Source organism: Pygocentrus nattereri, chromosome 27, assembly GCF_015220715.1.
Source record: "Pygocentrus nattereri isolate fPygNat1 chromosome 27, fPygNat1.pri, whole genome shotgun sequence".
NCBI lineage: Eukaryota > Metazoa > Chordata > Actinopteri > Characiformes > Serrasalmidae > Pygocentrus > Pygocentrus nattereri.
Window position 1 is genome coordinate 20,810,895 of NC_051237.1, and position 15,685 is coordinate 20,826,579.

Here is a 15,685-nt window from a genome sequence, read left to right on the forward strand (position 1 = left end):
CTCGCCACACTCCAAAACAAGCCGGAGAGGGGAAGGGAAGGCAGGGGATGAGAGGGACCTTAACACGCAGAGAGCAAGGTAGCTCACATTTCTTTACACTATTGGGAGTATTTAGGGTTGACCGCCATTCCTATACGTGTGAACGATACACTTTAGGAAGATACATGTGTTAAAGAGTGCCACTAACGTTATATGTGCTGTAAACTAACGCAAGCTAGCACGCAAGCTAGGCTACTAGCCTTGCTAGTGTCAGCACACTGAATTGCAAGCTTGCTAAAAGCTAACGGTAGCGTTACACTCCGTTAGGGTCCAAACATGAACGTAAATGTCTCACATTTTAACCCGAAAAGCGTTTAAAAATATTAACGCAGCAGCGGCAAATTTTTGTCCACCCTGCCGCAAATCTCTGCCCATCAAGGCCACGTATGGAACCGGGGAGGCAGCGTGAGAATCCTCCCGGTTCTGGAGCCCCCGAGGCCGCGGGCTGGAGGGAGCAAGGTTCGCCCGCAGAGGCTCAGGAGGCGGGCGGGGCGCTGAAGGAGCGCCGCGGAGACCGGCGCACCGGCCAGCCCGAGACTGGAGCTAACGAGACCGGGAGCATGGACAAGGATGGGGCTGAAGACGACGAGGAGGACGAGCAGTACGAAGAAGAAGAGCTAGATCCCAGAATCCAGGTAGGCATGTTTGTTTTTTTCCATTTAACTGGAGTCAAATCTGCTGGACGCTGCCGCGCAGGACAGGCAGCTTTTGTTTATCTAGTTAATCTGGACCATTAGCTTGAATTGCATCACTGAATAAAAACGGGGAACATCAACAACCATTTCAAATAGAGTGTTTGTTTTTTCTCCGTTTATTATATGTCCCTTTTGTTGTAATATGTTGTCTCTCTTCTCTCCTCATTATAGGAAGAGCTGGAACATCTGAACCAGGCCAGTGATGAGATAAACAGACTGGAGCTGCAGCTGGATGTGAGTCCAGTTGGCTTGATTTTAAGAGCAAACAGACACAAGCACGTGGAGGTTTTGTCCTCGCTGCTTTTGGGTAGAGAAGAAAAGGGATTTATTGTAGAACACCCATTTAGCCCTGTTTTCATGGATCCTCTATTTTGTGGGCAGATTGCTGATTTGTTTTTCTGATCAGAGAATAGTTCAGACAGGGAGAGCTGGAAGAGCCTGTGATACCTGTGGTGGTGATGATGATGCCGATGCCAACCCCACCTTACCTGGAACCGATCAGTCCTGAACAAGTCTGTGTTGCATTATTATTATTGATAATAATAACGAGTGCCTTCAGGTTATTTCCAACATATGGATTGCATTTCTACAGAACATCTTCAGGCTTCTTAATGGCTTGTTCTTGATTCTTCTGATTGTCTTGACTGATTGATCGTCACCTCTTCCTTCTTTAACTTCAACCATTTCACGCATAATCATCTTTTACAATGAATGGGTTCTTCTCAGAATATATTCAGAATAAGGGCTTTAGTTTGATTATCTGAGCTTTACCCGAAAGGTGAGGCTTGATATAGACAAGCAGACGTTTTTTGTTTTGCCGTCCAAGGTTCTCTCAGAAGTCTTTGAATCTCAACAGTGTTTAAAGGCATCAACATTTTTCCACCTGTTTAATGTCTGGCTTTCATATCCATAAATAACCTCAGAAAAGACCACTACCTGGACAGTTGTAATCTTTGTGGATACATATTTAAATCTTCCCATTTGAAGATCTTTTGAATTGAATGATTTTTGAATAAAATTTACGTAAAGAAAGCAAGACGGATCCTGTAACACAGAGGACTGCTCTTTTAAAGGGCCCATATCATGGCAGACTTTCTCGCTTTTTAAATTAAAAAGTTTGAAGTAGTATGTAAACATTCTCAGAGCTTCAAAGCACATCTTTCACTCCCCAGTCCATACAGCATGGTTACATATATAGAGCCCATGCGGCAAAAACAGCCCGATTCAAATTCAGTGCTTTTGTGATGTAACAAAAACAAAAGAAGTTCCATGCACATGCCTGATCAGCCTCGGCGGTTTTGCCGTGCTCATTCATGCTTTATTTATAAGGCTTGGTCCAGTCCAGTCTGCTTTTTGGTTGAGGCAGCATACAGAGGCAGCCAATCAGATCAGAAAGATGAACATATATACCAGTCTTAAAGGCACAGTAACCAAAACAGCCTGTTTAATTCTAAGGGTTGCAAAGCGGTTGGAGAGTGGTCAGACGAAGTAGGACTGTTAATGATGAGGCTGAAAGATTCATTGTTTTTATATTGAAATTGCAACTTTTCAATCACAAGAGCTGCTATTTTTTAAATGATAGGCTGCAGTCTTTAAAAAGTTCCTTTAAAAAGATAGAACCAAGAATACTGCATGACCCATTTGCATGATTTAAAAAGCTCTTTGCATGGCGAAATGGTTCTTAAGACTGAAAGAGAATGTGTTGTATAGGGTTCTAGATAGAACCAAAAAGGTCTCTTCTATTGTTATGATGGCAGACTTGTTACAATAGAAGAACATTTTGGTGCTATATAGAACCCTTTTCAAAAAGGTGCCCATATACAACACATTCTCCATCAGTCTGAAGAATTTTTAAGCATGCAACTGAGGGGAGTGTTTATGGTTCTATGTAGAACCATTGTCTTGACTAAAGAACCCTTGAAGAACCATCATTTTTAAGTGTGTGCATTAATGAAAACAGAACCTAATAAGAGCTTGTAACCAAACCTCCATGTGTTGTAACATCACAACCACAACATTCAGGAGTCAAGCCAGAAAAGGTGGATATTCTGGTCTTCCTGGCCAAAAATAAATCAGGTCAAAATCATTATTTACATAAAAAAAATGAATTGCAGTTGCAATATTTGTTGGAAAAATCACAATCAGATATTTTTAGTTCAGCCCTGGTTGATGGGACATAAACCCATGCAAATGGTATGATTGAAGCGCAGTGGGCTGAAGTACAATACAAGGTAGAGTGTAGGATTTAGGCCCTTTTCCATGTTAGTCGGAGAACTTTTATTGGCCTTGCTGTAAAATTTATAAAAAAAGAAAACTGTATGCTTCACATTTGAATTCACTCCGTTTATTGTCTGCTACTTTACATTTACATTGAGCAACTTACAATTTTACATTTGACACAGGTAGGTGAAGGTTGTGTTCGGAGTCTTGGTATAGAGTAGAGTGCCTGCCCAGGCGGGGGATTGAACCCCAGTCTACAGCATAGAAGGCAAAGGTGTTACCCACAACACTATACCATCTATATGTTGGTGCATTTATGATTCTCTTTTTAGGAGGCGCGATCCAGCTACCGGAGAATCCTCACAGACTCGGCACGCAAACTCAACGCTCAGGGCTCACAACTGGGTGCCTGCATAGAGAAAGCCAGACCATACTACGAAGCCCGTAGACTGGCTAAAGAGGTATGTAAAACGGGAAGAACGGGAGCGTGTGTCCTTCCTGAGTTATACAATGTTTTGTCCTTGATGCTGAAATAAGTATTCAGATTGTGTATATCTCCGCGCCTCTCATGAATGATAATAATCATCTCAATTGGGAGAGTACGGTGAAAATGACCCAGAAAAGATCCATGGCTTAATGACCATTTTGGGGCATTGCAGCCTGTGTGTCCCTTAACACGATTAACCCCTGGAAATACATGATATGATTTGCAGATCAATTTTCATTAGCATTGTTAAGAACCAATCTCGGACATATAATTGGACTGGTGGAAAACTCTCAGCAGAGGCCATAGAGTGTAATAGAAAACAATTGAAACAGAATTGGATTGTAAGTTTGACCTGGTGAGCCCTTCGCTTGAAGAACTCTAAATGGGAGACTGACTGAGTGGTTTCTACTCAGAACATAGACCACGATTACTTGGGCCTAATAAACTTACATAGTTTGTATTGTTTTTTTTTTTTCCTCACAATAAACCTGCTCTGTGGTTCAGATCCACAAAAAAAATCAAATATAAAATGACTCGTGCATAGTCTCAGCCTCAGATACGATACGTAGTCTCAGTAGTTTGTAGAGTTTACAGTAAAACACCTTAAAAATTATTCAGCAGTTTGCTTTGGAGCATTTAGTAGCTTTTAAGCGTGATATCCTCAAGAATTTGTCAACGTATTTGTTTCCCTCTGGCTTGTTTTTGTTGCAGGCGTGTCTTGAAAAATACCTCTGCACATCATGCTAAAACTTTGCTCTGTGGTTTATTATGGGATTATTTTTCATGTCAGTCAAATAGTAGTCAGTCCTTGGCTGTGTTAAGCAACAAAACACACCAGACGCTCTGACGATAGGCTAAAAGCTGCTTGCGAGACTGTTTTGCTTATGTCAGCAACACAAACTCGCTGTAACGTAGTTTCTCTTTGTATTCACCAGGTGTAGTCTGTCTGAAGTTTGCTTGCTTTAGTTTTGTGCTGAAGCTAACATAGCAAACAAGAAACTGAAGCTCATAACCTGTCAATTAGCGTTGTGCAAACTGCAGGTCTGAGTCATTAAACACTTGCCTCAAACTGTTTATAATCTTAATTTAAATCTTAAATTTTTGTGGCCAACGCAAACACAATAGCTGTTCTGCTTATTTATTTATTTATTTTAGTTTTATTTTTACCCCGTTTTCTCCCCAATTTAGTAGTTTCCAATTCGTTAGTTAGGACTCCCCCAGTCACAAGCTGCTATCACTGCTATGAGGGTGAAGGCTAACACAGGTTTTCTCTGAGACCTGTGAAACCAGCCACCGCTTCTTCTCAAACTCGGAGGAAAGCGCCAACCGCCAGATCTGTTACGTGAGCTAACAGACGCCTGCGCTGACTAGTATCGCGTTAAGTGATGGGGGGAGAAGGGGGGCCATCCGACCCACCCAGAGAGAGCGAGGCCAATTGTGCTGTCTTGGACTCCCGGCTACGGACGGCTGTAGCATCACCAGGGATCGAACTCACGATCTGATGATAAGGCCAACGCTTAGACGGTTGCGCCACTCGGGAGCCCTTTAAGCTGTTCTGATTTTAAGAAGTGATTTTATTTTGGGTGACCCAGTGGTACAGCTGTCCAGGGTTTATCTTTGGGAGATCATGGGTTCGAGTCCCAGTAATGGTGAGGCTGGAACCGTTGCTGATCTTTGGTGCATTTGCCAGAGAAAACCTTAGGTGTAGCAGCCACTTTGAATCCAGAATTTTGTTCATACAAACTAATTTTTATGGACATTTTATATGTGTACAGATTAGGGCTCTGCACTGATACCCAACTGCTCGGTTAAATGTTCAAGATGCCTGTACTGGAATGCTGAAATCACTGTGTGGGTACTTGCTGCGTTTTATCACAGAACGACAAACAGATGGACAATTATCAGAACGTGGAAACTTTGCTTATATTTGCGACTGTGTTGTTTTTTTTGCTGCTCTGAAACATGATTATCTTAACATGGACACATTACCAAGGCAGAGAGAGAGAGAGAGAGAGAGAGAGAGAGAGCATGGCCTGTATCAGTAAACGTATTAGGCTAATGCTGGGTTCAGAAGCAGTTGAAATATAGTTCTCTGATAATCAAATGTGGCACAATGGTACATCATCCACTGAAGAGGAAAAAAAACCACCCGTAGAAGATGACCAGGCTCCTTTATCATCCAGTGTTAGCTGTAGATTTAGCTCTTTAACTCTTCTGAGCCTCTGTTCTGTTACTCATCTAAATGGTTTGTGTAGCACCAGGGCTGTTGCTTTAAAAGGTGAGCCACAGCTGTACAGCACTTCTGTCACAGCTGCCGACTGAAAAGCTGCTCAGTGGTGACCACAGTTTGAGAATCTGGTGTAGTTTCATCTTCAGAGTCAGACCAAATCGGCGGTCGGTCAAATGTGATCTTAAAAGTGTCCGTTTTCTGTTTGTGCTCAAAGTAAGAAGTACAAACTCGTCAAACTCGTTGCTAAGCGGAGTGGTAGTGTTTGTGAAAAAGCTGTGATGTTATGGTGAAATAACAGCACAGTTAGAACACTTATCAACCAATCAGCTTGTGCGCTTTGAACTAACTGCTGTTTAATGGCCGATATAAACGGCAAACCAATATATCGGTCAGGGCTAATTGCATAACTTAAAACAGTGTCATGAATCTATGATTTTGTCTGTAATTCAATCCATTTTATGGCCTTTTTATTTGTGTTCTTTCAAATTTTGCAGTGTTGTATACCTCAGCTTTATTCTATTGATATTCAGCCCGCATAATAGTTTAGGGCTTACTCTTTCCGTTTGAGACCGCGGAGCCATATCTTCACAAAAATTATGCCTACAGCCTAACAGGAGCTGCTATCAATCTTTTCGGCGTGACCTTAAACTCCGAGCAACCTTGTGCATCCATGGTGGTCCTTTTTGGGTGCCGTCCCTGGCACTTGTGTATTTTTTCCAGCCCATGAGTCTGCATCTGTCTTCATCAGCCAGGGCCTTGTCCAAAACAAAGTTAGACATCATCCTGGGTGGCAATGACATGCTCTCCATTACTTATCCACTGAAATATGGGCTGCTATTTTAAGTTCCCTGTGTTTATCGATTGTTTGGACCCTCTTTATTCAAGCACAGCAGTTCCCTGTTGACAAGTTAGCCTTTTCTGTTAACTAAATGGTTTTTGGTTATGTCCTTGCATGCTGCGTAATTGGGTGTCAGCTCTGGTCTCCCGCTCTTTGATTGGTTAAATACATGGCCTGGTATTGTTGCGTGACTGCTTATGTCCCTGCGTGTGATGTGTGGGATTCAAAGGTTTCTCCCAGTCGTGCATAGCAGGAATTATTATTTCCTTTTATTCCGTCATGCTTTTATTCTCTGGGCCCTTTATGCATTCATATTGTCCTCGTATGGTTTATTTCTCCGTGAAAGGTCAGCCTCTCAGACTCTCCTGACAGATGTGCCTATGTTTAAGAGCAGAATGATTGATGGCTGTATCTCCAGTTGAGGTGTGATTGATTGCTTTACCTGCAGGCCCAGCAGGAGACTCAGAAAGCTGCCCTGCGCTACGAGAGGGCCGTCTCCATGCATACAGCTGCCAGGGAAATGGTGTATGTGGCTGAGCAGGGCCTTCTGGCCGACAGGAACACACTGGACCCTACCTGGCAGGAGATGCTCAACCACGCAACAGCCAAGGTACAGTGAAGGAGCCATTCATGCCATTCAAATATCTGTATTTGTACGCAAGTAGTAAGTAAAAATTTTAGATTATGAATGACAATAGTCAAAACATTCATTCATTTCTGGCACCAACCATAAGACATGATCTGTACCTACTCGTATGCTTGATTTTTCTTGTGCTTTTCTTTGACATAATATACATCCACTTGGCTTACACAGTAATAAAATTTTACAGATAACACATTTTTCATCTTTTTGTTTGGAATATGTAGCTTAATTTAAATATTTTGTATAATGTGAAACTTTAAAAGGCCCATATCAAAAATTAAAATGGAAAACCAAACATTACTCACTTTTTTTAAAAATAAAAGTGTGATATGTACACATTGCTAAGGATTCAAAGCATAGTGTTCAGTGCCCAGTCCATACTGTCTGTATATGGAAATTAAGCTACGCAGTTTGAATGTATTGGATTTGTGATATCATTTGTCTGCCTAATTAGCCTGCAACAGTTGGCTGTTGATTTGTCTGAAAACTCCTTTAATTACTTTATTTCCAAGAAGAATGCAATTCTTTTTCTTTTTCTTTTTTTATATATTTTTTCATTTGTACAAAGCAACAACCAGGATTATTTACATTAGTTTACATACAACCTTTCAAGCTTTGAAGCACAAGCCTGTAGATCAACATTTTTATATATGCATTTAAAATATAATGAAAAATATTTCAGTAAAAATACATTTTTTGCAGAAAATGGCTAAACAAAATGGCATAATTAAGCGTGTTCTCTGTAGAGAATGTGGTAACCTATTTTCAGATCAACAGAACTTCTCATTTCACTGGAGGCGTTCAAACCTTTGTGTACAACTGTAAATACGATTCAGATAAAAGAGACTCTCAAACACTGGCAGGTTTACTTTTTGACCAAGTGGAACAGCTAATATTGGCATGATAAACAAACAATAATTGTTGTATTTTCATGAGGTAATACATGTTTTTCATTAACATCAGCCACAAAAGTAACTTTTATAATTTATATGGGGTAATACAGACTTCTTGTTTACTTTGGCAATAGGCAAGTTTATTTATATAGCACCTTTCATACACTGCTGTCATTCAAAGCGCTTTACAAATGAGAAAATACAGAGTTGTTTTAAAAAAAAAATTAAAGTAAACAAGCCTTGCCTTGCCTCATCTCCACAGTTTTAGTGCTTTCCTGGCCAGTCTTGCATCATTTTAGTGTTAAAAGTAACCCTGCCATGTGGAGGCTGTACCTTAGCCTGACTAAGTCACCTGTGAGTTGTTTGTCTGCTTCAAAATTGTGATATATTATGGCAACCAAGTGGAAGATAAAAATAAAATCAGTTTAAAATCTGTGACTTATACACACAGCTCAGTAATTGGAATAGGGGTGGACAATATTAAGGATAATATTTTACAGTTATTATGATCATCATGGATATCGTCAAGATTTGAACACTGACTACACGTATTACTGCAAAGTGAGTGCGTTTGTAAAACATTAAATAAAAATGCTGTAGTTGTAGAATTATGATGATGATGATTATTACTATTATTATAGTATTTTTGTGTATATGGAACAATGCATTCTATTTCCTCAGTTCTGTTTTCCTGATGCATATCATATATTGGGAAAATGTCAAGGCATCATATAAAAATGTCAGCGTACTGTGAAAATTCACAGATGACAGTATGTACATACACTAAAAGAAGTCCATGTTATGTTCCACCATGCAGTAGGTTGCCCTGCTGTCCCCAACACCCTTATACCTACACACAGTCACGTCACCATGTAAAGCTAAACATCACATATTGGCAAAGGCTAATTAGACAGTAAACACATGGAATTCTTCTACTGAGAATGCAGGTCATATGCACAGCCTGTTAGAGATAAAGGCTCTTATCTCATTAACAGTTTTGCTTGGATACTAATGACCTCCCTGCTGCTTAAACACTTGCTCTCTAGGGCCAATCAATGACGGTGATTAATGCGTACCTGCACTTAATGATCAAGGTTACATGTCTTCATCTGGATTCCATTGGAGTCTTGATTGTAGCTGTGCTGTGTAAAAGTCCTACCATGTAAGAGTATCACTTTCCGTATCTTAAACTTCAGGACACACAGGATGTATATTATTTTTATGCCCATTTTTTTGTTCTTATCTAAAGCATCACTGTATTAGCCCTCAGCAAACATACATGAATAATGCATTTGGCTGTCAGTTGTTTTATGAACATCGCAACCGGCCGTGGACTTGCTCTGAGATATGTTGGCAGCTGATTGGCTGATACGGTTCCCTGGCAGGTGAACGAGGCGGAGGAGGAACGTCTGAGGAGCGAGAGAGAGCACCAGCGGGTCACTCAGCTGTGCCAGGAGGCTGAAGCTCGAGTGCAGACTCTGCAAAAAGCCCTCAAGAGGGTCATCCTGAAATCCAAACCATACTTTGAGCTCAAGGCCCAGTTCAACCACATTCTTGAGGTAATAATACTTGAGCTCCTGCTGCTTTAGAGAGATGCAACGATTTATAGCTCCTGCCAGCATTCTTAATATAAACTTTTATGAACTCTGTCCTCAGAGACCAGAGAGTTTTCAAAATCTGGAACTTAGGTGGTTTGATAAAGTGTTTATTATTAGTTTTACATTGAAGTAGACTGGCAGATGAAGACTTGTGGTCCCTGAGAAAAAGCTTTTTTGCTTCACTTCCAGGCAAGAATTGGTTCTAGAAGTCAATGCAGGCCCTTTACAACCAATTTCTGAAAGAACACTCCGCAGGGAAGCGATTTTTATTCACAAGCCAGCAGTCCCTGTCCAACAGTTTCGTATTTTGCCACAGTTCTGATGAGAATGTCCTGTAGATTGGGATTTTTGCTACTGCTTGTTAACCCGTATGACCGTACGCTCCAATACACCTGCAAATGCAGCTAATTCCTTTACACTATGGCCTTTGGCCACCCAAATGCAATCACTCTTTTTTGCCAATCAGTAGCATCTGCTTTGCAACCCATTTTCCCCGCATCAAACAAGACATTGACTGCAATGACTGCAAGGTGAATAATTCTTTGTCTGGGAAATGTATTTAACAGTAAATTACACTAAAGCCTCAACAGCTTTTAGTGTGTATTAAGAGTGTCTCTTTACCTTTATTACAGCTTCCAGTCCTTTGGTAGACTTTTCAAAAGAATCTGCAGGGACGTTTTTTCAAATTTCACTCTTAAAAATTGTGTGCATTTTTTGCTTCTTATATGAATTTGATTTTCTCTTCTCTATCAAAGGTGAAAGTTTTAAGTGCTTTTTATAAGATGGGGACAGTCTTCGTGATCTGCTGGGTCTTGCCCTGTTGGGAGTCATATTTTCACTGTAGCTTTTAGGCAATTGTTGAACTCCAGTTTTATAGTTTTGTTTTCCCACTTTCTCCTTCATTATGCAAGTGGATTATCTTGTATCTAATCTCCTCACAAATCTCTCCTGATCTACATAATTTTAACAATAAGTAAATGAAGGATGGCCTCTGACCTTTGCATAGCACTCTATATTCAGATGAATATGATGAGACTTCATTTATCCATTAATTTTGCTCTGTTGAAAACAACTATGCGTCAGTTTTTTTTTTCTGCAGGGTTCGTTTCTCATTTAGCTGTAATTAATTTGCAGGAGCACAAGTCCAAAGTGGTCCAGCTGGAGGAGCGCGTGGCGAAGGTGAAGACCCGTTACTCCGTTGCCCTGCGCAACCTGGAGCAGATCAGCGAGCAGATCCATGCTCAGAGGGGCCGCATCCGAGCAGCCAGGAAGCGCAACAGGGCTCGCGGGGGGCGGAGCTCTCCTGTAGGGGCGGAGTCAGAGGGTGTCATTCAGGCCAGGGCTTATGGGGGGCTGGGGTCGAGTCTGATGGATAACGACTGGGCGGATCAGGAGAAAACGAGGCAGTGGGTGGAGAAGCACAGGGAACAGGGGTGGGGTCAGAGGGAAAGGGCCGAGAGGGCGGGGTCAGACTCCATGTCAGTCATCAGCCTGCAGACCATTGCCTCGGACCTGGAGAAATGTGACTCAGTGGAGCATCTGGGCGACCTGAGCGACGTTGGGAGTCTAATCGGGGAAGAGAGAGACACAGAGAGCGAGAGAGCTGTCAGGGCTGGGGAGAAAGGGGTGGAGAAAGAAGGAACAAATGCAGCCGTGCAGGAAAAGGAAGCAGAAAGGGGGGCGACCGGGACTGACCGGCAGCAGAGGGACAGGGAAAGTTTCGTTAAGCAGCACCACAGGAGTGTTAGCTTGTGAGAATTGACATGAGAACGCACCTTAAAACAGGGGTGTCAAACTCAGATCCTGGAGCTTCCTGCAAAGATGAGTGTTTTGCCTCTTCTAACGTGCAGAATCCAACTCATAAAGGCCTTCGTCTTGGATTGAAAAACTGCAGGCTTATTATTACTTAATTATTAACATTAAGACCTGTTATTCATTAACTATTAATGATTTGGTAACTGCAATGAAGTTAATCTGTAAGGTATGTAGTTTAAGGAATATTTTGGCAAAATATTTGAAATTTGCATAATTTTCACTTGCCTCGAATCAGTCGATCAGCCAATACATATTCATTGTTCAAATATTGCTCCTTCAGCTTAGAAATGAAGCTGCAAGGCTACTGTTGCTAACAAACGACAGGAGTATACAACGTTTTGGTCATTTTAATAGTTCACAGTAAGTCATACAGGCCCAGATGTACAGGCGCAGTGCAAAATGTGCCATAATGTGTGTCCACATTGTGTCCACAGTGTGTCTGAGTTAAAACATTTAGTTAAAAGACTGCAGCTCACCTGCCTTCCCACTAGACGCTGTGATATTGTGAAACACCTGTGTGCGTATTGTGGCCGTATCACACCATAGTTTCCTCTGCATCTTCTCACATAAGTAGGGGCAAAAAAAATCAAATATCACAGTACTTGAAGACATTTTCACAAAACAGGAGATGTCATAATATTTAGTTTTTCTCAGGTTTAATATGTTGGAACAGACAAAATACCAGTACTGTCACATTTTTAAAAATGCTGTATAAAACTATTAATGCAATGAGATTTGTTCATGGCACTGCACTACATTCAGTTAAAAAGGACTAATTATGCCCTCTTTATAATGAAACAGCATTTTAGTCCACAACCTCTTTTAGTCCACAAAATCACAGAAGCGTAGAGTGATGTGGTTTATCATAGTAATGATAATATCATCATAAAATCTGACATAAAACCAGCTGCCTCGAGTTGCTCAGACTTTGGTGAATTGAGCAAATATGTAATCAGCTGCACTTCCACCCACTTTTTGCATGATCCTCTCCCATTTTGCACGGCCATCTTTCAAATGCATGTGGAAGAGGTGGAGTTTTTCATGCACACAGTCCATAAAATGCATGTTTATGCTCAGGCAAAATGTGTCGGAGTTTCGTCTAAAACTGCTCCAGACAACTCAGTACATTATGACTGTCTACTCTTAATGTGCTGAGCTGTTAGCTTTAGATATTTAAACCACAATGACAAATCTGCACAACCTAAATGAAGACCTGGATGTGGTTTGACTGGGTTGAGAGAAGTTTTGGGGATCTATTTGGGTGACTATTGAGATCTAGTGTGAGCCTTGCAGCTCCAGCTCTAAAGAAGCAGGTATTTGTTGGCTGATGGGCTTCATCTAGGATAAGTGGAAAACTGAAAACTATTCCTTCAAAAAGGTGAGGAATTGAATTGTAGCACAGGTGTATAAATAAAACGTCATCTTACACACACACACACACACACACACACACACACACTCTGCAGTGTGGTCCTTCAGGACTGGGGTCTGACACCCCAGCCTTATAACCTCAGAACCTGGAGAGCCAAGGTCTTACCTGCAGCCTTTCAATCAAGTCTCTCTGGTTGTGCAGCACAATATGGAGAAAGTGCCATATTGTGATCATATTGCGGTTGCAATATCGCCCTCCAATATATTAAAAACACATGGGTGAACCTTTGCTGAGGTGTAGGTAATAATTAGCCTGCATTATTATTACATTTACATTTGTTGAATCACTTTAATGCCATGAGTCATAAAAACAGTCACAGAAGCTCATATAAGGGCCTGTGATTGGTCAGGATGTTCACACCATCCTTTCTGGTTACATACAGAACTCATTATTATTGCAGTCTTATCAGTTTCGCAATGGTCAGTATTATTAGAACGATTAGCAGACGGTAGATGATGTACTGTGCTGCTCTCTGGTCTGTTTGTTCTTTAGAGCAACTCTGTTTTTCTCCTGCAGTCGCTGACTGAGATGTAATAAGCAAATCTCAGTGTGAGGGAGGAGGAGAGCATGAGGGAGGAGGAGAGCGTGAGAAGCTGCCCAGGAAGGAGCTCAGGCTCTGGCTGCTGTGGCCGAAAGATAGAAGTTAATTTTTACACTACAGTGGAGGGAAGGAAACGGCTAGTACTACTATTACTATTACTACTACTACTAGTACTAGTAATGATAATAATAATAACAATAATACAATATTTAACACTATGGGCTTTTTTTAGTTTTTTCTTGTCGAGCAAAAGCAGATTTATATTTCTGGAGGCAAACATCAGTTAAATAATAATGGTATTAATAATGTGAAGTTAATTTTGTATCTGCTATTCATACTATTATTAATAGCTTATTATTATTATTATTATTATTATTCACCCTGGAAGTAGATGTCTTGTTTTTTTACTCAACCACAGAGGAAAGAAAAAAAGACTACTACTACTAATAAGTACAAAGCAATTTTGAAAGTTATTATTATTGTTGCTATTATAAGTAGTATTTTTATTATTGTTGTTGTTGTTGTTTATTTTATTTGTTGTTCTCCCTGTAGGGAAAAGACGACTGCTACTACTACTACACCTACTAATAATAATAATAATAATTATATTTATTATTATTGAAAGGCCTTTGTTCTTTCCTCTGATGATAGCTGTTTTTTGGTCAGTAACAAAGGGGCAGCTATAAGGCTAATGCGGCTGGACGAGCCGATGAGCAGTTGTGAGGTAGACACAACGCTGTCATTGTAACCGCAGTAGAACAGAGCTGGATCCGATTCTCTTTCACATGATCATGAATAACAGTGAAGGGGGACACATTGGGGGGGTCCATCGTGTGCTGGGAGTTGTAGTTCTCACGCTCTGATCCTTTCATGCTGTAACTCTCCAGTCAGTCACAGAGAAAGAAAGGCAACTGAGAGGAAAGAGGAGGCAGAGAGGGAGGCGAGCAGAAAGACTGGAAATAGATGCTGCTGCACATCATAGATCTGCTGATAAAAATAGTATCGACTGCATTGACCATTTCCTCAGCGCTGAACCTCAAAGACCTGCATACGCGAGAGGCAGAGCGGGTGGAAGAGAAGGAGAGAGATAAGGAGAAGGTGGCGAGAGGGAGAGAGAGATAAGGAGAAAGGGAAGGGAGAGAAAGTAAGAGTTCAGTGGTTTATCGTTTCCATCAATGCTGCTTTAATGAGCTGGAGTTTGCTGCGTACACTGTACTGTCCATGCGGTTCTCACTGGACTCACTTTCCATGTTTATTGTATTCTAGCACTTCTGAATGTGAAGTGGTACGACTTTTCGTTTCTGCCCATTTTGTTCCCATTTCGGTCCGGATTTCTGAGAGATTTGGAAAAGGGAGCTGTTCTGGAGTGCCTTTAGTTCTGTCTGTGTTCTGGTTTATCTGGCCAGGCTGAGTGAGTGGGCTGTCAGTTTTGCTGCCTTGAGGTTCCATTTCTGTATTTATGGAATTTTAAGGTTTTTATCAGCAGCTCCGGAACAAATTAGTCTTCGCTTATTTGTTTTGTTTTTTAGTTTACTTGATGCATCAGGTACGTTGCGGTTTCTGTGCCACCTCAGTGCTGGATTTTTTCTTTATTCTTTATTTATGATGATACATGTTTACAGGCACTGTTGACTGACAGTAGTATGAAATGGATGTACATGGACTGTGAGTGAACTGAAGGGGTTTTTAATGGTAGCTGTTTGAGCGGGCCATGCTGTGGTCAGGACTGTACGTTTGCTTTTCTCTGACCGTTATTTTTCGTTAAATCCTGCTGTAAAACCTGTACATTTCCTTACATTTTGCCAACTTCACTACACGTCACTGAGCTGTAATGTACACCCTGTAAAGAGAAAACCGGCCAATCAGGTGAAATCCTGCTGTACTGATCAGAATTTCTCACAAGCTCTCTGTATATATGTGAAGTTTGTCCAAGGTCAAATTGATGTATGATATAGATAAATAATACTTGTCATTTGATTAATGTATTAATTATGTAAATGTTAATTTATTGGACAGTTGAGAATATTAAAACTTGAATTTAACATCTATGTTTGTGTTATTTTTGCGTTTTCTGTGCTGTGTTGGTTTATAATATCGGAGTTTGAGCACTGCAGTTGACTAGCAGACACATTTACTATTACACTCTTAAAAAAGATGTTTCAGGAGTTCTTTAGTGAAGAACGTGAACACTCACATGACCCATCGCATGATCACGTGGTTCTTTGCATGTTGAAAGGGTTGTTCAGATTGGAGA

At 40.9% G+C, this 15,685-nt stretch overlaps 1 protein-coding gene across 2 annotated transcripts; it reads left to right on the forward strand.

The window, feature by feature from the left end:
* Positions 1 to 15: 15 nt before the first annotated feature.
* On the forward strand, positions 16 to 15,479 carry sh3bp5lb (SH3-binding domain protein 5-like, b). 2 transcript variants are annotated; one of them, XM_017711414.2, is made up of 7 exons: positions 16 to 78; positions 419 to 674; positions 906 to 968; positions 3,287 to 3,415; positions 6,958 to 7,119; positions 9,431 to 9,604; positions 10,778 to 11,398. In XM_017711414.2, exons 2-7 carry the CDS (start codon positions 426 to 428, stop codon positions 11,396 to 11,398), a joined length of 1,398 nt encoding a protein of 465 aa, XP_017566903.1. In that variant the 5' UTR covers positions 16 to 78; positions 419 to 425. The 2 variants fall into 2 exon arrangements, with proteins under 2 accessions (XP_017566903.1, XP_037391379.1); XM_037535482.1 differs by lacking the exon at positions 16 to 78 and having other exon boundaries at positions 426 to 674; positions 10,778 to 15,479.
* Positions 15,480 to 15,685: the final 206 nt, after the last annotated feature.

Bases quoted from the DNA above. Each gene is read 5' to 3' on its own strand.
- sh3bp5lb (XM_017711414.2), top strand. From the start codon at position 426: ATGGAACCGGGGAGGCAGCGTGAGAATCCTCCCGGTTCTGGAGCCCCC. The intron at 675-905 runs GTAGGCATGTTT...TCCTCATTATAG, and splicing joins AGCTAGATCCCAGAATCCAG to GAAGAGCTGGAACATCTGAA. The intron at 969-3,286 runs GTGAGTCCAGTT...TTCTCTTTTTAG, and splicing joins GACTGGAGCTGCAGCTGGAT to GAGGCGCGATCCAGCTACCG.